General features: G+C 46.2%; 2 protein-coding genes and 1 non-coding gene across 5 annotated transcripts in view; 1 reads left to right on the top strand and 2 right to left on the bottom strand.

The window, feature by feature from the left end:
- Positions 1-1,471: 1,471 nt before the first annotated feature.
- On the bottom strand, positions 1,472-1,544 carry TRNAM-CAU (transfer RNA methionine (anticodon CAU)). Its single transcript has one exon. It is a non-coding gene; the product is annotated as a tRNA-Met (tRNA).
- Positions 1,545-2,594: 1,050 nt separating this feature from the next.
- On the bottom strand, positions 2,595-14,010 carry LOC146178001 (cytoplasmic 60S subunit biogenesis factor ZNF622). The gene is made up of 4 exons (XM_084580701.1): positions 13,598-14,010; positions 10,227-10,733; positions 7,529-7,728; positions 2,595-3,630 (listed from the first exon to the last, which is right to left on the bottom strand). The coding sequence occupies exons 1-4, from the start codon at positions 13,967-13,969 to the stop codon at positions 3,399-3,401; spliced, it is 1,311 nt and encodes a 436-aa protein (XP_084436827.1). The 5' UTR covers positions 13,970-14,010; the 3' UTR covers positions 2,595-3,398.
- A 262-nt stretch (positions 14,011-14,272) lies between these two features.
- The window catches only part of eIF5 (eukaryotic translation initiation factor 5), a 53,356-nt gene continuing 42,015 nt past the window's right edge, over positions 14,273-25,613 (top strand). For 2 of the 3 annotated variants that reach the window (XM_084580700.1, XM_084580698.1), the window contains exons 1-2: positions 14,273-14,428; positions 14,786-14,910. The gene's annotated coding sequence lies outside the window, so the exon portion shown is untranslated. The other variant, XM_084580699.1, reaches the window with a different exon arrangement.

The raw sequence follows: 25,613 nt of genomic DNA, 5'->3' as shown, positions 1-25,613 counted from the left end.
AGCCGCGTGAATGCGACAGGTTTTGGCAGAAAGTTTGAGTTGTTGCAAGCAGCATGAGATGGCGCCACCAGTACAATCGCTAGGGCAGCGGCTCGTCTGGCATCGTCGCCGCCGCATACGATGTGAGCATCTGACTTCTTTTGATCAAATCAGGTAAGTACCCCAAACAAATTTGGTATTAAAAATACTAGCGACAAAATTCCATTTCTGTGAAAAATTTGAACTGCGAGGAGTCCACGGTTTAGCTGGAAGAAGCATTCTACATCGCGGCTCATATTGAACCAGACTTCTTCCCGATTTGTTGTACACCAGCCATACCAAATGAAAATCTTAGATGACCTAACTGGTTTAAGGAGCAAATTCCAAGTTCATCTCAGTGGAATCCCAGCTAGGGATTCATTGTTATCCAACTAGAAACCAACTGGTCTGAACTGTAAGTTTGTTCCTTAAACCAGTTACAGAGCTGGATTTTCGCCATCTGCATGTGGTGTTGTCCTACAGAAGCTTCAACGACACGATTTTTACAAAAAGTGGGACTAGCGGCCACAATGACCTCCATATTGCTGACGAACTATACTAAGCCTGCTACAGTTCCTGGACGAAAATAACGTGCGCGACTTCCTATAATAACGGCCAAGCTCATGCATGCGTGCAGTAGGTCGTGCATGCATGCATGCTTTACTGCAAGAGTTCGAAATAATAGGAAAGGGATAGTTGTCATCGATTTAGGGGAAAATAAATAAGTTACCTAGACCCTTACCACTTTAGAGAAGTAACAGATTAATGGCAAAACATGCAATTGCAATATTCAACGGCTTGCGATGCGTTAAGGCCGTTTCACATGGTGCGACGCGCACGGAAAATTTCGGCCCAGTCGCAGTGTCGTTGCGGCGCAAATCGCAACTGCCCTTTCACATGCTTGCGGCACGAGCGGCGGCACCATCATATTTTACTAACAATACAGGTAGAACACGCGTAAGAATAAATGTAGTATTTAATTTATATTTTTTATCAAAATATAAAACACTTCATGCAAAATAGACATTTTTAACTTTTTCGTTTTGTACGCAACTACGTACAACAGTCACATCAGGCTGAATTCCATAGGCTGGCAGCTGTCTCGTTATGTCTCGTTCGCAACGATCGCTGCGACGGGAGCGGCGTGCGACCAACATGTTGGAAGTCTGCCGCAGCCGCTCTGCGACGGAAGTGGCGGGCCCTTCTGTCGCTGTGCGGCTGAAATCGCACTCTGCTGCGGCGAGAATCGCATCATGTGAAACGGCCTTTACATCCAGCTCTGACACACATCTAATGGACGCTGAGCTGGATATATGGGTGAGGTGCCTTATTATGAGCTTGTGTAGTCACGCGGAACCTAGACAGACCACTTTCCTTTTTTATTTTGTATTCGAAAGGGGTTAAAAAAAAAAAACAGCGGTTATAATCCAAAATAAAAAAAGATGACTCCGCCTGCCCCGGGTGAGGATCGAACTCACGACCTTCAGATTATGAGACTGACGCGCTGCCTACTGCGCTACCGAGGCGGATGCTCACATGTGTTCAGCAAAGTCAATATAACCATACCAGACATTGATAGGCTAAATTATCACGATGACAGCTCGCGTTCTTGCGCACACTCGCTGGGAACATTACTTTCATCCGCGTGACTCTACTTAATCTGTCATACCATCAAATTTCATTTTCTGCACGGCAGCGATAACGAACACTACCTGTCCACTGAGGCACGGACATTGTGATATGGTGAAGTGCAGCTTGTGGGACAAACCATCTGCTGTTTCTTTAAACTAACGCACACGTTTATTTCTCCATCGTGATCATATTCGCCAGTTACTATTACGGAATTTATAATTGAATTTCTTCTCTTATGTTGCTTTGGTTTCATCTGCGAAATGACGCTTGCAGTGCGTCGTGTGTTTAGGTTATGAACTTATGACAAACACGAACTTGTAGGTTATGACAAACATGCAAAAAAAAAGTTTACCAACCGAAGTCGTCCGTCATTCCACGTCTTGATACAGCTAGGCTGACTTCGACGCTGCAGTGAAATGTTGCTGTAATGATTGCATTAGCTTTTACATTCCTCGCATGACCTAAACACTCCCTATATGTCCCAGCCGTCAATTAATTCGTGAAAAATGAAACCAGAAAAAAAAAAAAATAAAGTGTTCAGAGTTTTGTGGCTGTAGCGGATGCTATGAAGTGCATGATTACTGTAAAGCACATACAACACCACCATTTGAAAGAAAATCTAGGGAACAGTACAGTGCTGTGCTTGTACTCTGATGCAACCACAGCATTTCTGACTGCAAACTGCAATTAAGCCTGTACCACTCAAATTCCATGGTAATGACGCACATGCTTCATCATTCAACATGCGCTGGCAAGTTGCATATTTTAATAAGAAAGCTTCACTCGGAAAAGACGAAAGAAAAAATTTTCTAAAGCCTACTTTACACATTTGCACTTCTCCATGAAACACCGCAAGTTCTGCCCACGATGACATCACATCATATGTGCTGAGAGAAGACATACCTTTCAGCTGAATGAAGGGCCACAAAATGCAAAGAAGTATGCAGACATAAAAAGCAAGCAAACAATATCAATAGTTTAATTTCGAGCAAACCAACTGTACATCTTTATTATATTACAGTGTAGATGACAAAGCTGTTCTGGCAACCCATACAGTTGCCACAGAAACTGCAACAGACGACCTAGAAAACAAAACTATCGGTGAACATATTTGCTTAAGTATGGAAATCAAGCATCTCCTTTGTGCTTGGATGCCCTTTTTTAATAACCAACCGGTGAAGCCAGGATGCAGTTAAAAATACTGGACATTCAAAAATGACCACAGGGTGACCGTAGCTACAAATGCTATGTATATGCAGAAGTCCTCAGGACAACCACTACACTGCTTTGCATAACAGTGCTCATTCACTGCAGCTTTAGTAGTATACTACTGAGCAAGACTGACGCCCAGTCTCCTCATGGGCGCGACACATTTTATCTCTTCCCATAGTAGTCATTGCTGCAGTGTAGTCATTACTCAGGGTAACAATTCTTTGAGAACAGCCAGGCTAGTGCAAATGATGCTTGCAGTGGCATGGACAGGCACAGTGACATAAGCTCAGCACCACCCGGTCTGTCGACAACTGATTAAACCAGTCTCCAAGCACATCACGCCTGGTTGATGTGCACCCTTTAAGTGACGAAATCTATTTGCCTGCTGAAAAAAAAAACAAAAAAGTTCCAGCAGACACTGATGCTCCAACTGCCATCCATTCTCAAGGTCGTCTATAGGAATGCTGTCCGTCCTCAAGGAAACACTCTGCTGAGAAGACATGCAGATCTCAGTTGCAGACGTCCGCTCCACACGTTCAGAACAGCACCTGTTGTCGGAAGTGCTTCTGCAGCTTGTTGGCCTTGCAGCCCAGTTGCATGTGCTTCTTGGCCCGCACCGTCTGCATGAACCGGATGTCACGCGCCTTCTGCTGGGCCACTTCGCGCGACGTCACCCCTGTCCAGCCCAGGGCCCGGTACTGGCTCAGGATACGCTTGGCCGCGTCACGAGACTTGGACGCCACTGCAGGGAGGTTCTGTCGGTAGTACCTGCGAAAAACACAGCGCACATCAGGCAAAGATGGGGTTTTGTCATGTCACGTCGTATCATCGTCTGCCAGTCCTTTTATTTTAACTCACAAACATCTTCAGTGGTCTGCAAGGAAAAATGTCTGTTCACACGTGTTAGTACTTGCAGATCTGCTTATTTCACCTAGCCACCAATCTGCCATGAAAACTTTCAGCTTTGAGCCGAACCAACTGGACACGCACTCTCAGATGGCCAGCAAAGAAAAAAAGGTATTTTGAAATCTGATTACTTTGAACCACTCAGACCTCCTCACTGACCGCTCTGACAGAACACAAGATAGCAAGCATTTGCAACACCAAAATCTAGACAGTGTAAAATGCAGCATCCTTACCGCCGTATCGCCGCGAAACCTTCAAAACTGTATTTGTTGTTATTTAACAACCGCCGGCATACGGCCTTATCACTCTGATTCTGGATCGCGTATCAGTTCTGTATTCTTTGTTTGTTAATGCTCGATGTCGTGAGTCGCACCTTTATCAGTTTCGTTGTAGCGCAAGATGCACCATGATCTGTCTCGAAGATTCCGGCCACTCGTGTATCCTTCTACAATGTTCCAGTTTGTGCTGGTAGCTGTTTGCGACATTATTTAGATTGTTCTGAGCAGCTTTTAAATCGAGCGTTGACGGGTGGGACGGGCATTTGTTTGTTCGACGATCGATGAGCATGTTTGTTGCTATCGCCGCCGCCGAGTTGCTTAGCTCTTCTGCGGGCACAAGTCAGCCCAATAAAGAATTTCTTCAGTGCAATCACTGACTCCTCATTTGTGTCATCGACCTTGTCACCACCATGTGACAGTATTCACGAACACGCCTTCACTCGAATTTCTACTTTAAGCGGCCCTCAAGGCCTGTTTTTCATTTCAGAAAGTCACCGACGACGCTACCTTGGCCGCTCCTCGACCGCCACTCCGCTTGTAAACATGGCAGTCATTGCATTGCTCGCCCGCAGTGTGGAATTCATTCTACCGGTACACCAAACTTTTCACGAAAGAAGATACGACGAGGATACACCAAACCTTTCTCGAAAGCATCAGCTGAGAGTGACAGTGGCCCGGGACGTCTGGCATGCTATCATTTTACGAATGCGGCCATGGCTAGCCTCCGTCCGTCCCTGCCGCTCACGCCAAACATGGATAACCGTGATCAATCACTGTCTGTCTTGTGTTGATCGTCGCATCATCGCATTGCGCTTGTGTGGCACGGGCACATTTCAAGTCGTCACCGGATAAATGGACAACTCTTCGGAGCCCACCGAGTGCAGAGTGGAGGCGCAATTTGACCGTAAATGGTGAGCTCGCCCGTGGCTGGACTACATAGTCGAGCAGCGGCGGCGCAACTCTCCGTGGCTCGCCCTGCGTGGCTCCGCAGATGGCGGCGAATTTGTGAGGTGAAAAGAGTGTTGCATGCCGGAAGCTGGGGGGAACCGTAGACGCGGTGGGACTGTGCGAAAATCTGTGCTGTACCCCGCGCATTCAATGGCTTTCCCGTCGCCCGAGGGTACATAGTACGTTTTTGGACGCGCGGCGCTGTCGAGGGAGCGCGTTGGTGTGCCCGTCCTACGGAGGGATATTCGTGGCCGACGAAGGGCATGGCTTTTCAAGAATGTTTTCAATTAGGGCTCTCAACTTGTTTAGAAACCGAACGCAGCATTTGCTTCTGGGGAGTTGAATTCAGTGTACATGAGCTGCAACACGCTGCAAGGCAGCACGCGTTTTCGCCGCTCGCCCCCAAGCCGTCCGAGCCCTATGAAGGAGCTATGCTCGTAGGAGTTGGGGGCTTTTACTTTTTTTTCTGCAATATATTTTGATGTCTGCCAAAGCCTGGCAATAAAAGAAAAGTCTGTCAATGCCCGGCAATAAAAAAAAAGTCTGTCAAAGCCTGGCAATAACAAAAAGGCAAAGCGGCAAAGGCCGAGAGTAGATCTCACACCAAAAAATAAACCGAAGTTTTCACACCATTTCTCGAAGCCTACGTCACGTTCTGCATAACCTCCACGTCACCAACAGCGACTGTTGCCAAAGGCAAAAGCATTTTCGGCCATTTTTCACAGCCGCCATTTTCATCCAGCTCATAAAACAAGTCCATTGCACTGTTAGCATCCAGGTCGCTTGCGAAAGTTGTTTAGAAGATTTGGCATGAAAAACTGTGCATGTTATACACTTCAGCACGCAGTTTTCGGGCCAACAGTTCACCCATATGCAACTTGTGCGGCTTTGAGTGGAGCAGGTATTCTCGAGGAGAACTTGTTGGAGGAAACACCGAGGGGCATTCATGAATCTAAGTTGGCCCTGGAGTGGAGGAGCGGCTATATTCTCCGCTCCAAGGAACGGAGGTGCAGCGTCGAATCGAGGAGCGTTTGTGAACACGGGCATCAGTTTAGACAAACAAAACAGGTTTGAAAATCTGGATGGGCATTGAAAACTGAAATTTACCGACTTTTTTTTTTTTTTTTGCCCCCATGTAGACCCAGAAAGCTCAGCGTTCAAGAAGCCAACTCATGCAAAGGTTTCATAAGGGCTATCACAGAAGGCTTTTCTGGACAGTCTTTATATCAACAGCATTTATTTTTTATTTATTTATTTTACCCTTGGGCCTTGAGGGTAAAATACATAAATAAACAGCACATGCTCGTTTCAACATGACAATGGATCAAATGTGCAAAAATGTGAATATTCATAACCTTATGCAAACTGCAGCGTTGCTCAGGGCACACCAAAAAAGCAAAATGATCTCAGCCTACTCATGCACTTGTTCAGGCTCAAATATTTGTACACAGGAGGCATCTAGTGGTGATTTTTGTTTTATGCTTTGTCCGGGTGCATTACTTCTCTTATGTGGTCCAAATAAATTAGATTACCATCCTCAGAGATGGTGACTAACCGAAATAGTTAACTTTCGCAGCATCGATACAGTGACGAGTAAAAGAAGATTAGCAGAGGTAGACAGATCACTGGATCGCTGGAATGACAACATGGCACTGTGGTTGACGAAAAAGCTGGTAACGAGTGTGCCAGGCCATTCCCATTCTTCGGTACTGGGGTTCCAGTGAACCATCACAGCCAAGTAAAATTTGTTGTTGTGCCTCGCCGTCTCTTTCCCTTTTTTAATATGGACATAAAGGTAGGAAAAAAAGAGCCATTGCAATGACGACTTAACCATAAAAAAAGCCACGTGCAGTCATAGAATGCCAACACTTTAAATGTTCAGATGGCAGCTTGCTTGATAAAGGTTACTTTCCGCCACCTCCCTTTCTCCCGTGCTGCAAAAATGGGAACAATTCGGCAGGCATATCTGACTTAAGGTCGCCAGTCACTTGTGTTAATATTTTTTTACCCGCGACTGTACCTGTGGCCTTATAGCGCACCAAGTGGAAGAATGAGCACCCTACTGTGGTGGCTACTAAGCAAGGGAATTCGTTACTCCTATGGGCGCAAGACGACACTACCAGTACGAGTGAATGTTCCCTCGGGTTATATTGTGTAGGCCTGCGCAAATATTCAATTATTTCTAAAAGTGTGTTGAATAGTATGGTTTGGTTTATGCAGTGTAAACATGCCAAAGCGACTCAGGCTATGAGAGGCACCGTAGAGGAGGGCTCCACAAATTTCGAGCACCTCAAATGGAGCAAGAAGATTCTAAAGGCACAAAGAAGAACACGGGGTGCAAGCACAGTTGTGGCCCGAGCACAGCACGCTGAGCCTCCTTCCTCCTCTTCTCGTCTTTTACACTTTCAGCTAAAATAAAAGGTGCATGAATCTAGACGCACACACAAATGCCACGCGTAGCATTCCCCGCTTTGTTAGGCCTGACGAAATTCCACAATGCAATGCAGGCACAGAGAACTGACAAGCTTGCCTACCTAGCCAGAGAGCGGTGGCCGGCCACCGCCCCAGAAGGCAGCACGAGCTGCCAGCCGTCACTGTCCAGCACGGCCACGTCCACCTCCTCGTCAGCGTTACCGCCCTCACCCTCGGGGTAGCTGGTCGAGTAGTCGTAGAAGTCCGAGTACTCCATCAGTCCATCCACTCCGTCTTGGGCCATTTTGCAGTGACCCTTGTCCTGTAAATAACGTTGGAGTATGTAAAATGGGCCTAATGCACTGTTTTCACTAATGAAAGCATGTGAATATGCATACACGCATATTCACATATGGTGATTTGTCACCTCAGTAGTTCGGATAATCATAAGAAATCTAATTAATGACATAAAAGGAAAAGCAGAATGGTAGGCCCAAAAATTAATATGCTGGCAGTGGTAAGGGGATACGTCTAGTTATGACAAGTAACAACCGCCGATCCAGATCACGAAATAGAAATAATTATAAGAATCAGATTAGGATAGAGCACATTTAGCAAGTGCTATCAGATACTCATATACATTCAAGAGGAAATATATCACTGTGTCTTAGTGGTACTCCCCCTATGAGACAGGAATGCAGAGGCTAATGAAAAAAAAATTTAAATTTAAATTTAGCGCGACACAGAGAGCTACGGAGCAAAAAAATGGTATGTATTAAGTTGAAAAAAGGAAGCGTGCCAAAATTGGTCACGGAATAAACGTAGGTTAACGACATTCTAGTGGAAATCAAGTAGACATGGGCACGAGCCAAACATGTAGGGAGACTGTTGCCAGGAGTAACAAATTGAATTACAAGGAAAAGCAAATGCAGCAGGCGGTTGCAGAAAGTCAGGTGGGCAGCAGTGATCAAATGCATGCAGCAGACATTTTGGGAGATGCCTTTCCCCTGCAGTGGATATAGTCCAACTGGCGGTGACGGTGTATGCATACGCGTATAAGCATTAATTTAGAGAATACTCTCAATGTCTGAAGCGAGCCATCACTGGTCACCATGTGACATCTGAAGTAGAAACAGAACCAGTCAGCACTCCAAGCTTTTTCTCAACAGATCCCATTCCTTGCTTGTGAGAGAGGAATGACGCCTTTCTATTTAGTAAACAACCACTGCAAACAGCAGACTCTTCCTGTTTTTTTTTTTGTTTTTTTTTTTACCATTTTAGGTGTAGACCCATGGTTTGTAGATGGTGCCATGTTTGAGATAATGCGACGGACGACTTCACAGGCCACCCTAACGACCATGTCGGCAAAGACGAGATTGACGCTGCCGAAGTTCAAATGTCAATTGCACTGACCAAAGTGGAAATTGCACTGAATTCACTTATGAAACTTTACACTGAGCTGAATCAACTTGAGCCACATTGCCCCGCTATGTTTCTTAATGGGAGATGGCTGATCTTTCTGCCAGCGCGATTAGTAAACCACTAAGAAGGATTGTGGAGTCGTTAATGCAACGAGTACTTAGAGAAGCCACAGCTGAGGAAAAAAAGTTAACATTGGTGATGTGGCTAAATAATGGCCTATAGCCGTGGCAGATGTGGAGGCTTGGAATGACCGAAAAGGTATTCATTGGAAGAGGCAACAAGACGAGCATTAAGTCAGAATTCCATAGGGAATGAGACTTCGGCGGCAAATTCAGCTGATACACCACACCCTCTGGAACTCTCCGACTAGCAAATGACTATGCCTAAGGGAGAGGGGGGGGGGGGGGGGATGAGGCATGTGTTGGGGAAAAAAAAAAGGAAATGTGTACAATATTTAAGCCTTTACATCAAGGCTTGAGCAGCTTGTCTTAAGAAGCAGACCTTTGCCAGTCACACATTTCACCACTGCATGCTTGATTATGACTTTCAATCAACCCATCTACAAACTAATGAAACACCACACCACGAGATAATATTCAGCATTCCAACAGAACATACAATCAAATAGAGTTTCCCAAATACTATAACAAAAGATGAGCTGAAATACATCTCGGCTTCATCTGTATGGCAGAAATTAATACTTTTAACAGTAGTTTCCACCATTCAGATGGGCCCAGTATTTGAAGCCGAACAAATGTCAGTACTATGCTCAACACACATGTATGCCCATGAAACATGTTTTCCTTCCATCCCCGATGACACGCCCTAGACTGTGGAGGCAAAATTTGGAGCGGACTGGTCAACAATGTTGATAAAACCTACCCGAACCATACTCATCCGACCTGTGCTGCAAAAAACACTCTAGAATTGCTTTAATTCAGAGGTGCGACTTTTTAGTAAGTTCAGCTCTCCCAGACTGCCAGGGTTTTTGTTTCTTGCATAGATTTGTTTTGGATCCAAACCTACAGTTGGGCTAGGATGTGGGCTGCAATGGGGAGCCCTTGATTAGTTTCAGCCAACTGGCACAAACTAGACCATTACCACCATCATCAGCATGGACAAAAGTTTCTCTCGCAGCCCTCCAATTTTACGCTGCACAATGTTAGCTGCTGCTACCTTATCATTGCGAACTTCCTTATCATGTCTGCCCACTTGGCATCTGCAGCCCCCCTCCTGCTCTACTTGCATTCTCATGAGATCCAGTCAATTATCTTTAAGAACCTTTTGTTAGTTGTTACTGAACATATGGGAGAGGCTTTCGCCCTGCAGTGAACATAACCCAGCTGATGACGAATATGTTTACAACTTGACCACAGCAGTGGGAATTGCGTGCCTCACCCGCATGTGCTGCCGTGCCGCCTGCACTGTCTGGTAGGGCGCCCGTCCCTTGCTGCACCACAGACAGAGCTTTCCAACACCCAGCTTGTAGCCCAGGTATGTAAGCAGGCCCTCGACGTCAGTCAGGTACTCTGCATCGGGGATGAAGAAGGAGTGCACCAGGCTCATGTGGGCCACATTGGCCTCCACGCTCTCACTGGCCTGTCCGCAGAAGAGGCACTCGGTCGGAGGCACCCTCTCCGCATCGTCCTCCATTGCCTCCTCTTCGTCCTCAAGTTCCTCTTCATCCATGTCTTCGCCGTCGATGCTTTCCCAGTCACTGTCGTCCTCGTCGCACTCGTCCTCAGCATCAATAGCACCGAGTGCGTGCATCCTGTTTGTCCACAGCATACGACGTGTGGCCTTATGTGCCGGCGGAGCATGCTCGGATGCATTCTTGGCATTCTTCCTGGCAACCATGCTACTGCAACTGCCACCACTTTCACTCCTCTCAAACTTGGTTGGCCCCTGCAAAAAAAAAAAAAAAGAGTAAGGCTGAGGTGAAAAAAACAGTTGAGGAAAAGAAAATTTGGAGCAGAACTCCAGCAGCCTCTGCTCATAGACTACAATTTATGTCACTGGCAGATATGTAGAAATGGAGAAGGGCTCTAAATGCATGTATTAAACTATAGGAAAACCACTCCAGTCAAACTTTAGCCACATTTGGAGAGATTCAGTCGCTGTGCACATGGCAGAAATCTAGCATATTGAAAATCTCGGTGTTTGCCAGCCCACTGCATGATGAGACTGCTATGCAACAATCAGCTTATTGCCGATATGCAAAAGCCTTTAATGCCTCATCGTTGTCGACAGAAGGTTGTCAGCAGAGGTGTCACGCATTCGAGAGCAAGTTAAAAATAAATTAAACCGCGTCTCCACCAGGAATCAAACCTCCATCCCTTGGATTCCAAGCCCAGCACTTGACCAACTGTGCCACGCCCCGATCGTGAAACGCTCTTTATAATTCCTCTTGTTTACCGTGAGGATGATAGCGGGATTCCACGAGTGAGAGATACTGCGCCTTTCTTTTCCTGTAAATGAATTATAGAACGCCGGTGAACTTTGACGCATTCAATGAAATGCTGGTTGTGTTCGACAAGAGGCGCGTGACGTACCATCCCGGCAGGTCATGACGTGACCAGGCAATTCATGCATATACGAAGCTGACCCTGCTGGGCGTCCGTGCGGCACCTTTTATTTGCCGCTTCCTCAACACCGCACCACACAGCAAACAGAAGCAGACCCAGATGTCTAGGAGGCGTTAATATAGCAGGCATCAGCGACATTTGAAATTGATTTACATGATAGAAAAAGCACAGTATCTATCACAATTCTCCTCGGTCACATGTACCACTCTGTAAAGGAAGGGAGGAGGGAGGGAGTGAAAGAAGAAAGGGAGATAGAGGTGCCCTAGTGGAGGGCTATGATCCACTGCGCTATAATGGCTTTCGCCGCATTGCACTTTAGTGGTCCAAAGTGCCCTCTAGAATTTTTTCTTTTAAATGAGTGAATCAGTAGTAGGCTGACAGCTACCGTCAAGTATGCCATACAATTATTTCAGAGCATAACCTACTAGAGTGCTTAAGAAGTCTGGTGCCATCTGAAGGGGGTCTCTAGTTATTTGAGGGCAAAAGGGAAATAAAGAAAAAATGCAGCTGGTAGCCTGCTTTGCACATTGTTTTATACAAAGGGAAGAGATCCCTTTTAAAGGTGGTTTTTGCTTAACTTTATGAGATACACGTGGGTTCGTATTTTGAATTTGCATCATTATAGAAAGTTTCGCTATCTCCCTGACCTCGAGTCACCTGATTGGTGGAAATGCTGGAACCAGAGGTGGTAGCCATTTCCAGTTCCAGCGTATCTACCTGTCACATGACTCGAGGTCAGGGAACAGCTCCACTTTAGATGACACAAACTCGAAATACGGGCCCTGAAAAAAAGAAACTGATTCCCACGCCCTGCTAGTGTGTTCGATGGAACGCAGCATAAAGCAGGCCGCAATTAAACGAAGCAACGATCCTAGTAACTTATGTAATATTTTTTGTGAACCCACTATCTAAGTTATAGAACTGAATAACATCAGGGATAAAACTAGTATTCCTGAACAGTCATGACGGGATGGTGAAAATAAAAATGTAAATAAAAATTTTAAATGGGCTTTGATATATTTTATAGAAGCAGCGCAAGTTTTATGTGGTTTACATACATTTCAGAAGGAGCAGGAGTTTTAATAACTTTAAACTGCCAACGAAGTGTTAAAATTACATTTTTTTTTTCTCTGCAAGTGACCAAAACAAAAACGAACAAAAATGCTCTAAGAACAATAACATGGTCTGTTTGACAGGCGAGTATAGCCTCCCTGTTGGTTAATAAAATCGAGCGAGCATATTGACAATTTGCTCATTTAGCGCCTTGGCACAATGCGAAACCAATAGCTGGTGTGTGTGCAGAATATACATCCGTTCCAGCCTTTGAGTAACGCGACTTTATTTTCTTCCATCATTGGTTTAGGAAACATGATTCTTACTAAAACACACTGTGAAATTTTCGAAATGAGATAAAAGAAATATTCCGAATACAAATGGTTGTCTGCTTTGCATTCATGCAGTTCCAATACATTCGAATGTGGCGGGTCTCAGTTCGCTTTTACATATGATGCCTGTCTGAGAGCCGCCCCAGTTTGAAATTCCCCCGACTTTAAACTATGCCTATCAGCCTTTGCTGCCTTCTGTCAAGTTTTCATGCTGTGGAATGTTACGAGAGTTGAGACTTTCGAAGCCCATAACACCCAATCATGGTCAATGAAAAATGCACTGCTGCTAAGATGTTATGAACCTTGAGCTGTGGACAAAAATCTAGCTTTCCTTTTCTTGCTGAGAACCACGTTTGCGGTTCTCCTGAAAGCATACTGTATGTCAAGACAGGGTCATTAACCCGTTTTAATAATGAACAATTTGTCCTACCATTATTCTTATCTTCTCAAGACACGCGCTCGTGCAATATAAAGTCCCAGCTTGCAGATGCAAGCCACTTAGAGAAAAAATATCGATTTTTCACTTATAGCAGAACATGAGCGCAGTATCCGTAAGAGTTGCGCACGTCCCAAGCGTTACAAGCGCGTGGCGCAGCAACATTATCAGCGACATGGCCTAGAAGGCAGCCGCAAAGAACGCAACTTATTCCATGCGCACACTGGCAGATACGAACGCCAAGCAACGCCTAAAAGCAGCAAGTTTTCTTTTTTTGTTTGTTTGTTTTTTTGAGGCGGACAACGCTACGCACAACCTTCAAGCCGACTACAACGGTTATTAAAGTTAACGCATTGCGCTTACAGTGGCAACGTCTCCTGATGGGGAAGACGGCGTTGCTTGCTTCATCGGTGAGGCAGCGGGTGAGGTCTGACTCTTGGCAACGGCCTCCTGGTGCTTCTTTGAGTTCACGTGGTTGTCAAAAGCCTTCGGGGTGCCGAAGCGTTTACCGCAAGCATCGCAATAAGTACCCGCCGCCTGCGTCTCAGCGGCCACATTGGCTTCCCTGTGGGCGAGCACACGCTGCTGAAACTCCTCGGCGCTGACGGGCGGCAGTGAGGCGACTTTCCGCTTCAAGTTGTAGCGGTGCCAGTCGCTCTTGTAGTGCGCCCTGTGTAGTTCCCCATTGGCGAAGACCACCCGGCACGACAAACACGCGAACGACGCAGCTGCCATGTTTGCTCCTTGCAGGCTTGTTCCAGTGTGGCTGGACCAGTCAGTTAAGTCCGCTGATATAGATAATGGCTCAACTTTCAACCTTTCTTGCTGACTGACGTGAAACAATTTGTACACATTTTTTGTTCTACAACGTTTTTCGATTTCAGTTTTTAAACGCGTAAAATTTAAAAACCTGTAGAGTTTGTGGTTATTAGTTCGTCTTGTTAGACGTGTGTTTATAATCCACACCCGCTGCTACTTTCATTCTGCTTTTCTATTACGTTTCTATTACGATTTCTTCAATAAAAACGAATAATAAGATGCCGTTTATGAAGCTGTGCAACGGTTACATCTTATTTTTTTTTCGTGCGCGCTCTTGTCTTTCTTTTTGTCGGCGAAACGAGACACATCCGGGAACCGTGAGCTCCATTGCAGATGCGTCGTTCGCCGCTCGCTGCGCAGACTTGCAGGATTCGGGTAAGTGACCGTCTCCGTGCCACTGGGGCCCGTTTTGAGTCGTCGGGTCTTCTTTCGGTTTATTTTTGCTTGCTATGCGGAGCGGATTTTGTTTCATCGCCTCCCAGTCACTAAGCTGAGCCTTCCAAGTCTGCTGTTTTCACACCACTGCCTGCTGGTGTTAGTGCGAGGTAACGGCAGTGTGTCGCTTGCTGTTTCCCATCTCGGGTTATGGTTTGCTTTATAAGGGGTGTGATTTCGTGTATGTTTCTCTTATTTGTGTCTTTCGTCGGCTGCGGTGCGCTAACGTGGATTCCTCTTTTTTCTCTTCTGGCTGGTCGCTGCGGTGCCGTGCGGACACCACTACGGCGACAACAGACGTCGGTGGAAGAAGTCCACCTTAGTCGCCACCATTTCTCCGGAGATTGAACATCGACCGTGTTTCTCGGCACACAACAGCACTGGTCAACAGTTTTATATGACGTCTTTATTTTGGTGGATCGGTGAGTCCTGTTATCTTTTTTTTCCTCCCGCTCGTACCAGTATTCGCTGCCACGTTCGGGCAGCTGACCCCTTCTCCATGCGAACTATTTGCCAACCTGACTGCGATCGCAGCAGCTGAGCAAGCTGTCGTGGCACGGTTTTGGTTTCCTTATGCGGGTATTATTTTCGTTGCCTTTTTCCCGGCCGTCGGTATCGCGCCTGAAGCGAGCCACGGTGTACGCGTACGCAACATACGTTAGGCCTAGGCGTCGTCGCCTGTCTGCTCGCTCGTGTCCTCGCCGTGTCTTCTGACGTTAGCTGCCGTAGGGAGCCCGAGAGGCCCTGGCCGACGCACCATGACCCGACGTGGAAGCGCGCGCGCTGACTTCCCTCTCTCCTCCCTCCGTCTCGCGCGGCTCTCTTTGAAGGGGGGGCTTGGACCCCGTCTGTAGGAGCGAGGACCGCGGTGTCGAAATTGGCGCGCCGTCAGCCAGTTCAGGGCCCTCGCGGCGCCGCCGAGCACGTTGCCGTCTCCGAGAGCACCGACGGGGCTTCGCGAAGCCGCGTAGTACGGCGTTGGCCAAGGGTCGTAGGCCTAACGTACGATGCTTGGCGCCGACACGCGCGCGTCGTTCTCGAAAAGTCTGCGTGGGCGCCGGCGATCCTGTCGGGTCGATTTCAGAACAGAAACAGAAAACGGTAGAAGAAACGGTCTCTTCCCTCGCCAGGCGTCACCATCCGTTGCGAGCAAGATTTTTATTCCGCGGCGTTATTCTTTCGGCCGCCTCGTCGATTTTGCCCCCCCCCTTTTTTTTGCTTATCGTCTGCTTTAGTAAAAAAAAAAGAAAGAGAACTGGGGCCTTGTTTGCAAACGGGCGCTCGCTACGTGGCCGATGGTTGTCCACCCCATTTTTTTTTTTTTCTTCAAGTCCCACCTTTTTCATCTCGAATGCTGACAGACGTTTGGCTTCGATTCTTCGTTCCGTGTGCATTTTAATCAGTCGCTCTCGGCGGAGGAGAGGGTAGCTTTTATCGGTGCCGAAGTTGTTTTCATCGCCCGCGCCTGGCGTCGACTGGGAGACTGCCGCGCGCGGTTTTTCATTTTTTGTTAGTCTTGTTTTAGTATCGCGGTCGACGACGCAGCGTGCACGGTCGGCGGAGAAAGACGTCGTCGTTTTGGTTCGCGTCACAGCTGACCGATGACTCCCCCGAGAGGCAACGGAGTTCAGCCTGGCATGTCGAGTTGCTGTCGCAAAATTGGGCACACGAGTGGAGGGGGGTGTTTTCAGTTATCGCTCCGTGACGGCGAGAGCTCGCAGATCAGTCCCTCGCCCGGTTCGTGTTCATTCACATTGACCGCTTCTGAATCATGTTTTTCGCGATATTTCGTCCGCGCCCTGAATGATATGGAATCCCTGATAATGAAAAACGTTCACTTCACATGATGCTGCGGAACTTACTCGCATTTGGGCGAAAATTGTACAGGAATACCGACAAATTGGTCACATGCAAGCCATTGCAATGTTCCTGCCTGTATGTTCTTCTGTGTCCCTTTACCTTTCGTGAACATGTATGTAACCGTTTCACTACAACCCATGTTCCTTTTGCACTAACTCCTGATGCGTTAAGGTGGTGGGGATATTTATTACACAGTAGACCTTTTCTTTATATATATTGTGCACACTTGAATTTTCTATAACCTCTAATAAAAAGTTGTCATGTTTGTAGAGTTAGAGAGGTCATATGGTGTGGTAGTAGTTACACTAGCTGTTGTCAATCTTATCAGTGAGCTTGGTATATGTGTGGGCGTTCTTGGTTGGCCACGCTCTTCAAGCACCTGGCGCAGCATTGTTGCAAGCCTCAGCTGTTTTTAAAAGCTATCGTGGCAGTCGCGTCACTGCTGACATGCAGCCGCGTAGCAGCTGTCGTGATGGCGTGCCGGAACATTCCCCAGATGGTGGCTTTGGCCTCTTGCTTGCCTTGACACGTAGGCAGTGCTGACTTGTCATTGAGATGAGCCTTCATTTCTTCTGGATTGTGTCGGCTAGCTGTACCGCCGGCCTCCCAACAGGCTAAAAAGCAAGTTTCCTTTGAACTAAGTACTAGTATTGGTAAAGGTGATGCCATATGGGAAAGGTCAGTTGAACAGAAGCATGGTTTACTTGCGGTTGAACTTAATACCTTATAATTTATTTAAAAAAAAAATGCACGCACATAAATTTAAACCTGCAGGAATAGGCATCCTCTTCCTACCACCAAGCATTTTGAAGAAAAGCGGAACGAACAGATTGGAGTGGACTGTATTTAACAGTCCACCACACTGCACGTTAAAGAACCCCAGGTGGTCGAAATTTCCGGAGTCCTCCACTACGGCGTCTATCATAACCTGAGTCGCTTTGGGACGTTAAACCCCACAAACCAACCAACCACACTGCTTTTATTTCCAAGGACAGTAACATAATTCATTTCGTTATTGATGCCGCAAGTTTTCAGTGAGTGAAAGAAGAAAAAAAATATGGTTTTGGTTCCAATTTTCTTTGTAGTAGTTACCTCTGAACATTGTTGAGCATAACCTGCAAGTTGGAGTGGAGTTTGTAATTAGGGAGCAGTTAATCGTTAACATCCGCCCAAGCTCAGCCATACGGCTGCAGAGGGTAGCTGTGGCTATGGCCACAAGCAGATCATGTGACACATACAAAGCTGCGATATGCAGGGTGTTTCAGGAAATGCTTAAAAATATTCCTGAAAATAGAAGTTCAAAATACAAAAAAATTCATAACAAACACTCATGGCCTCAGTGGCTTCAAACTCCCCTTCCAATTTAGGCTCATTCCTGGGCTTTGGTTAGTCTTGAAAGATTATGGAAGGCACATATACAGCCTTTTTGCTTCTAAGCCCTTTAACTGGGCTCGTTCAGCATTTCTAGTGTTCGAAAACTCTTAGATGACACTCTTTTTGACTTCTATTTAACCCTCCTGTGTTAGTGCATCGCTTCTAATTTGAAAGGCTAAAAAACTGGCGAGAGAGCATTGTTAGGGTACAGGTCCAGTTGGAAGTCGCATGTGGGAACTATTGGCCACATCATTGCATGGTTTGTGTAGAAATTGCTGTTGGCGTTCACGTATAGATAGGGTATATATTTGTTGTTTTTTTTCCGCACATTGGTGTGCTTGCATTCAGTACAGTCTGCTTAGTCATGCATCACAGGGGGTTACAGTGAAGTTTCAAGAAACCAATGCTGTCTTGCACAGTTTTAATGGTGCTGGTGGACAGCCAATGAGTCTGCAAGATGCAGCTGGGGTCTCTTGCAGAAGTAAGGATGCTAGATGGGCCACTTGACCCAAATTCGTTATCAAACTTGTTCTTTGAAACACTGCTGTAAAGACAGCCTTGACTTGTGTCAAGTTGTCACAATTGGTTTCACTCTCCTGGGGGCTTTAGGTGCATTGAGCTTCTAGAAAGCACACAATTTGATTTCTTCACATGGCAAGGTTCACTGTTATGGTTTGCCGAACAAGGTGTCATAGGCTAGCATTGACAAATCGGGACGAGGTGGACAACCCTCACTCGCGGGCCAGAAAGCCGTTAGTGCATTTCTGTACTTGAGGAAGCAAGCTGTGAGCCCTTATTGTTTCATTGCTTTTTCCTCCTCTACAGTTCTCACAATGGTTAGCCTGAGCAGCTGTTGATAATGAGTGCCCCTCCTCCCACAGCACATTGATAGTGCATTTAAACAATTGCCCTCTGTGGGGTGCGTGAAAATCTTTTGCATATTGTTTCGTTGTGAATTTATCGCACTTTCTCCCATGTGAGGGCAATCTATTCAGCTTAGCGTGCTATTCTTTTAAGACCGCTTTCTTCTGCATTCACTTTCGCTCCGTGTTTTGCTCAGCGATGCTTTGATTTGATCATCAGCTGTGGACACTGTTCTCATTTCTGCTTGCTTTGGGCAGATAGTGTGGGCTTGATTGTTGTCGGACTGGGATTTCTGCTGGTTCCACAGGTTCCTGCTTTGAGATGGAGACCATCATGACATTCATGGTTGCCAAGTCAGAATAACATTGCTTGTTTCCGTTTGATGCAGTGCAGGATGGCAGTGTTATGGGCAACGCTTTTGGAGAGGCAGTATAGTTTTCTAGGCATACTTGCCAACTTTTGTGAACTTTCCTTATATACAAATTTTGAAGTTGGCTTACGGCTTTACGAATCTTGCCCCATAGTTTACGCAAAGTGTCTGTTTGCGAGAACAATTTTGGTTGCATTAACACCACACCTTCCTAATGGTTTCTTTCGCCGCCACAAGAGGACATTGCAAACCATTTTTGGAACCGCACTGTTAGCAGCCGCAGCGTTGCAATAAGTTCTGTTATCTGGGCAACACGAATCCATATCCAGAACTAGATAGCTGCCTTTGCAGACAATGTCTGTGCACATTTTACTCCAGGTGCTCTAAATATCTGGAGCCATCTACTACACTGTCTTATAGCCGAGTCCAGGCACCAAAGAGCGGTGTGTGATAATGAAGTAACTCGCATAGTTAATGCTGGTTACATGGTGCGTCATGCAAAGATATAGTCAATACAAGATGTACTTCTGGTAGTGCTTTGAAGTGGGTTGTTAGCAGCTGACACAAAGTAGTTTGCGCATGAATGCTGGCAGTAATTTTTTAGCGTCAACGTTAATAATGTCACAGATGATTAGGGGATCGTCCGGAGCCTGCGCGATGCCGGCGTGCACATTCGCGTAGCTGCCTGTCGAGGGCTCTCGCCCGTTCCTTGTGAAGGCAGAACGCCTTCACCATGAGAACCATTCTCGCCCACCTTCGATGTCTGAGGTTGGCGCTCTCGCCTGTTGCTTCTGGAGGTGTTCTTGTTGGCGTTGCTCTTTGAAGTTCAAAGCTCTCGCTAGTTGTTTTCGAAGGCATTGTTGCCTTGGCTCCTCCTCAGTCTTCAAAGCTTGCGCCTGACGCTTCATTAGGCGATCGCACTGTCTGTCCTTTTCTATAGTTAGTGTTCTTGCCTGTCTCTCCTGAAGGCGGTTCCATTTTCGGAGGTCAACAGTAGCACTCCTGCAATGTTACACTGATGATATTGTCATTGGGGGCAGCGGTGGCGTAGCGGTAGAACATCCGCCTCGCATGCAAGAGGACCGGGGCTCAAATCCCGGTGCCGCGCAATTCTCCACCGGATGAAAAAAAAAAAAAAAAATCCGCGTGTCGATGGAATTGCATATACAGGTTTGGGGTGCGACCTGATGCCGGTGAACACCTCCGGCAACGCACTCCCTCACCAGAACAGGAGTTGGCCACCCTGGTGCAGTAATTGGCCACAACCTCCTATGATAAGCTCCATAAAACCCCGGCCCTCAGTCACCAGCGGCTGCGGAACAACTGACCACGGCGGCGGTCAGACCTGTGACGCAGCAGGGGGTGCTAAGAAAGCCTGGCTCCGCTGGACAGGCCGCCATTGGAAACTGATCCTGGCAACGTTTAATGCTAGAACTCTAGCTAGTGAAGCTAGTTTAGCAGTGCTGTTAGAGGAACTAGAGGGCATGAAATGGGATGTCATAGGGCTTAGTGAGGCTAGGAGGCCGAATGAGGCATATACTGTACTGAAGGATGGGCATGTACTGTGTTATCGAGGTTTACCAGAAAGGCGACAACTAGGAGTAGGTTTCCTTGTCAATAAGTATATAGCGGGTAATATAGATGAATTCTATAGTATTAATGAGAGGGTTGCAGGCATCGTAATTAGGCTTAATAAGCGGTATAAACTGAAGGTTGTACAGGCCTATGCACCTACATGTAGTTATGATGACCAGGCAGTTGAAAGCTTCTATGAAGATGTAGAATCGGCAATGCGAAAAGTAAAGACGCAGTATACTGTACTAATGGGCAACTTCAATGCCAAGGTAGGGAAAAAACAGGCAGGAGACAAGGCAGTAGGTGACTATGGCATTAGTTCTAGGAATAGCAGAGGGGAGTTACTAGTTGAGTTTGCAGAGCGCAATAACTTACGAATCATGAATACCTTCTTCAGCAAACGGAAGAACCGAAAATGGACATGGAAAAGTCCTAACGGAGCGACTAAAAATGAAATCGACTTCATAATGTGTTCAACCCCCGCCATTGTGCAGGATGTAGAGGTAATCGGGAAAGTTCGATGTAGTGACCACAAGATGGTGAGGTCCCGAATTAACCTAAATCTGAAGAAGGAACGCAATAGATTAGTAAGAAAGAAACCCATCAACGAATTAGCGGTGAGGGGGAGGGCAGAAGAGTTCAGGATCTCGCTACAGAATAGGTATTCAGCTCTAACTGAGGATGGCGACATTACCCTAGAGGCAAGGAACAATAATTTCAGAGATATCATTACTGAGTGCGCGGTAGAAGTAGGCGGTAGGATAGTTAGAGAGGATACCGGTAAGCTGTCTAAGGAGACGAAAGATTTGATTAAGAAACGGCAGAGTATGAAAGCTTCCAATCCAACAGACCAGATCGAATTGGCCGAGATATCAAAGCTAATCAATAAGCGCAAGGTGACCGATATAAGGAAGTATAACATGGAGAAAATTGAGCATGCTGTAAAGAACGGGGGAAGCCTTAAAGCGGTAAAGAAGAAATTGGGCATAGGCAAAAACCAGATGTATGCGATAAGGGACAAGGCGGGCAACGTCATCACTAATATGGACAAGATAGTCAAAGTAGCCGAGGAGTTCTATACAGATCTCTACAGTAGCCAAAGTAGTCAGGACCGTAATGAGATGGGCGGTAGGGAAAAACAGTCAGACGTTCCACCAGTGACGAAGGACGAGGTCAAGAAAGCACTAGAAACTATGAAAAGGGGGAAATCAGCTGGAGAGGATCAGATAGCTACAGATTTGCTGAAGGACGGGGGGGATATTGTGCTAGAAAAACTGGCCACCCTGTATACGCAGTGCCTGGTGTCATCGACGGTACCGGAAGCATGGAAGAATGCAAACATTATCCTCATTCACAAGAAAGGGGACTCTAAAGACCTTAAAAATTACAGACCAATCAGCTTACTGTCTGTTACGTATAAGGTATTTACTAAGGTAATCGCTAATAGAATCAGGACAACCTTAGACTGCAATCAAGCAAAGGATCAAGCAGGGTTTCGGAAACGGTTCTCTACTATCGATCATATCCATACCATCAATCAGGTGATAGAAAAATGCTCGGAATATAACCAGCCCTTATACATAGCATTCATTGATTACGAAAAAGCATTTGACTCAGTTGAAACCTCGGCGGTGATGCAGGCATTGCGAAATCAGGGGGTAGACGAGCCGTACGTGAAAGTGCTGGAAGATATATATAGTGGCTGCACAGCAACCCTAGTTCTACATAAAGAAAGCAACAAAATTCCCATAAAGAAAGGTGTTAGGCAAGGAGACACAATCTCCCCAGTACTATTCACAGCTTGTTTAGAGGAAGTATTCAGAGACTTGGAATGGGAGCAGTTAGGGATAAGGGTAGATGGAGAATACCTCAGTAATCTGCGATTTGCTGATGACATTGCCTTGCTAAGCAACTCGGGAGACGAACTGAAAATAATGATTGATGACCTAGACAGGAAAAGTAGAAAGGTAGGCTTGAAAATCAATATGCAGAAGACTAAGGTAATGTTCAACAGCCTCGGGAAGGAACAGGAGTTTACATTAGGTAGCGAAATACTGGAAGTAGTAGGCGAATATATCTACTTAGGACAGGTAGTAACCGCAGATCCGGATCATGAAAAGGAAATAACAAGAAGAATAAGATTGGGATGGAGTGCATTTGGCAAGCACTCGCAGATTATGACTAGCAGCTTACCGGTATCGCTCAAGAGGAAAGTATACAACAGTTGCATCTTGCCTGTACTCACCTATGGGGCTGAAACGTGGAGGCTAACCAAGAGAGTTCTACTTAAGTTGAGGACAACCCAGAGGGCTATGGAACGAAAAATGGTAGGGGTAACATTAAGAGATAGAAAGCGTGCAGAGTGGGTCAGAGAAATAACTCAAGTTAACGACATTCTAGTGGAAATTAAGAAGAAGAAATGGGCATGGGCAGGACATGTAGTGCGAAGAGAGGATAACCGATGGTCGCTGAGGGTAACAAACTGGATTCCAAGGGAAGGAAAGCGTAGCAGGGGGCGGCAGAAAGTTAGGTGGGCGGATGAGATTAAGAAGTTCGCAGGGGTCAAGTGGATGCAGCTAGCACAGAACCGGGTTAAGTGGAGAGATATGGGAGAGGCCTTCGCCCTGCAGTGGGTATAATCAGGCTGATGATGATGATGATGATTGTCATTATGCGAAGTCATAGCAGTTAGAAGTTGAAGAATGGCATATCCAAAAAGGAGAAAATGGTTGTTTAAGCCGCTTTTGGACAAGTGACACGATATGGTGCCATTATCGCTATTTATGCAAAAATGTGGTGCACAGTGGCTGTGCCAGATGATGCCATTTGTCTCCTATATGTGGCCGAATATGGCGTCAGGGAGCAAGCGCTAGAAGCTCTCCCAAACTATCTTGTGCCATTGCAACATCATTATTGAATATAGCAAATTGAAAAGACTGTTCACAGTTAGTACCCCTTCGTCTGACATTATTTGGAAGTTACAACAACGACACTCAGTAATTTTTTTGAATTCCTCCTATAGTCGTTAAGGCACCTCTGGATGTCTGGATGTTGTTTCGCCTTGGTGCATGGAACTGTGGCGGACGGTAGGAGCTGAAAATGTGGCCGTGAAATGCATTTTCAGTGATATGAGTGGGCATGCATGTAGCTTTGCTTGCTGCCGGCACTAGCCTTATTTGGTATTTCGAAATTCTTCATATCCGGTTAGTCCAGTCTCAGCTCTAAAAGGCATTGCACTCTCTCTAGGGCTGAGGTTCCTGAAGTGGAGGGCAATGTTCACCACGTGAACTTTGTTGTCGAGCTCTGGAATCGGGTCCATGGCTACCTGCACAAAGGCACTGAAGATGGGGACAGGAACACTGACAGTTGCAGCGCTTGTTACTAACTATAGCCCAAACCTATACCTTACTGTCCATGACTGGTTCGGATGAAAATTCGGCTGCTGCTAGACCGCACCGCGCACCGGAAATTGTGGAGTCTGCATGTGTGCCATGGTTTGCATCATTTTTCTCCTGTGGTGTCATAGGAGAAAACTGGGTTTGAATCAGAGCTGCGAGGAAATGCTTTTTCTCACCACTCTGATATGTTAGGCCGCAACTGCTTCTCACATGCTTTTGAGGATTCCATGAAGCTTACATCTAAGTGCACTTCACAACAGCGCACAATGCAATAAGACTACGCCTTACGTTATCACCACCAATGTACACCATGATAAGCCACTTTTACTGGAGCCTTGGGGTGATAGCATTAACTTCGTGTAGTTTCTTCACATAGTTTCTTTCACATCCATGAGGCATGTTATTGTAGGCACATTGCAACGAGACGCAAATGCATTCGGTGCAGCAGAGAGCACTTGCATTTCACTAGGTTAATGTAAGGTACAGTTCGGCGGCGGCCTACTCTTGCATCTTGCCGCCGTTACAATTGGTTCGACTTGTCACAGCACCAGTGTGCTCGTTTGATTGTGGTCACATTTCTGATCTTTGAAAGTGTGGCGTCTCTGGTTGGTTCGAAGACTCCATTGCTTATGCTCCATGGAAATGGTGCTACCTCAGTTCGTTTTTCGCAGGCATTTAAAATTTGTAAGCACACTGACAGCCTTCCGAAAAAATTTAGCACACGAACACATATTACAAGAATACCTAGCACTGCGAGAGAAGTATATGAACTTCACCGAATTTTTTACAGATGGATCAAAAACAGCAAGTTATGTTGGATGTGCTGTTGTACATCCAACATGTTGTGCTAGGGTACAACCCCGAAAACGACCGAATGATTTCACTTCGGATCCAAGGTCACCCTTTCAACATAACAGTTATCAAAGTCTATGCACCGACCACTACTGCTGAAGAAGCTAACGTTGAGAGATATGCGGACCTACAATGCCTTTTAGACCGCACCCCATCATCAGACGTCGTTTTTCTCATAGGAGACTGGAATGCTAAGGTCGGGAGTGAAGAAGTATCCGGAATTATAGGCAAGTTCGGTCTTGGCGAGCCAAATGAAGCTGGGCAGAGGCTAGTAGAGTTTTGTCAAGAAAACAACCTGACCATAGCGAATACTCATTTTCAACAGCACAAGAGGCGCCTGTACATCTGGACTTCACCGGACGGTCTGTACAGGAATCAGATTGATTATATTCTTTGCCGGCAGAAATAGAGAAGCGCTATACAAGCAGTAAAAACAAGGCCTGGGGCTGATTGTGGCACCGATCATCAGCTTCTTGATGCCAAAATTAAGCTTCGATTGAGGAAAACGCAGAAAACTAGAAGGCCTTTCAGGTATGATCTGGATCAAATTCCATTAGAATATGCTGTGGAAGTGAGGAATCGATTTCAAGAATTAGATCTAGAAGACGGAGAGCCCGAAGAGATGTGGACTGATGTTCGTGATATAATACGAGAAGTTGCTACTAAGGTAGTTCCAAAGCAAAAGAAATGCAAGAAAGCCAACTGGTTATCTGAAGAGGCTTTGCAAATAGCTGAGGAAAGGAGGATGGCAAAAGTTAAGGGGGAAAGAGAAAGATACAAGGTTCTCAATGCGGATTTTCAGAAAATAGCAAGGAGAGATAAGAATGCCTTC

Source organism: Amblyomma maculatum, chromosome 10 (genome assembly GCF_055883805.1).
Source record: "Amblyomma maculatum isolate TAMU_Amacu chromosome 10, ASM5588380v1, whole genome shotgun sequence".
NCBI classification, from domain to species: domain Eukaryota; kingdom Metazoa; phylum Arthropoda; class Arachnida; order Ixodida; family Ixodidae; genus Amblyomma; species Amblyomma maculatum.
This window is presented reverse-complemented; position numbering and strand designations above follow the sequence as displayed.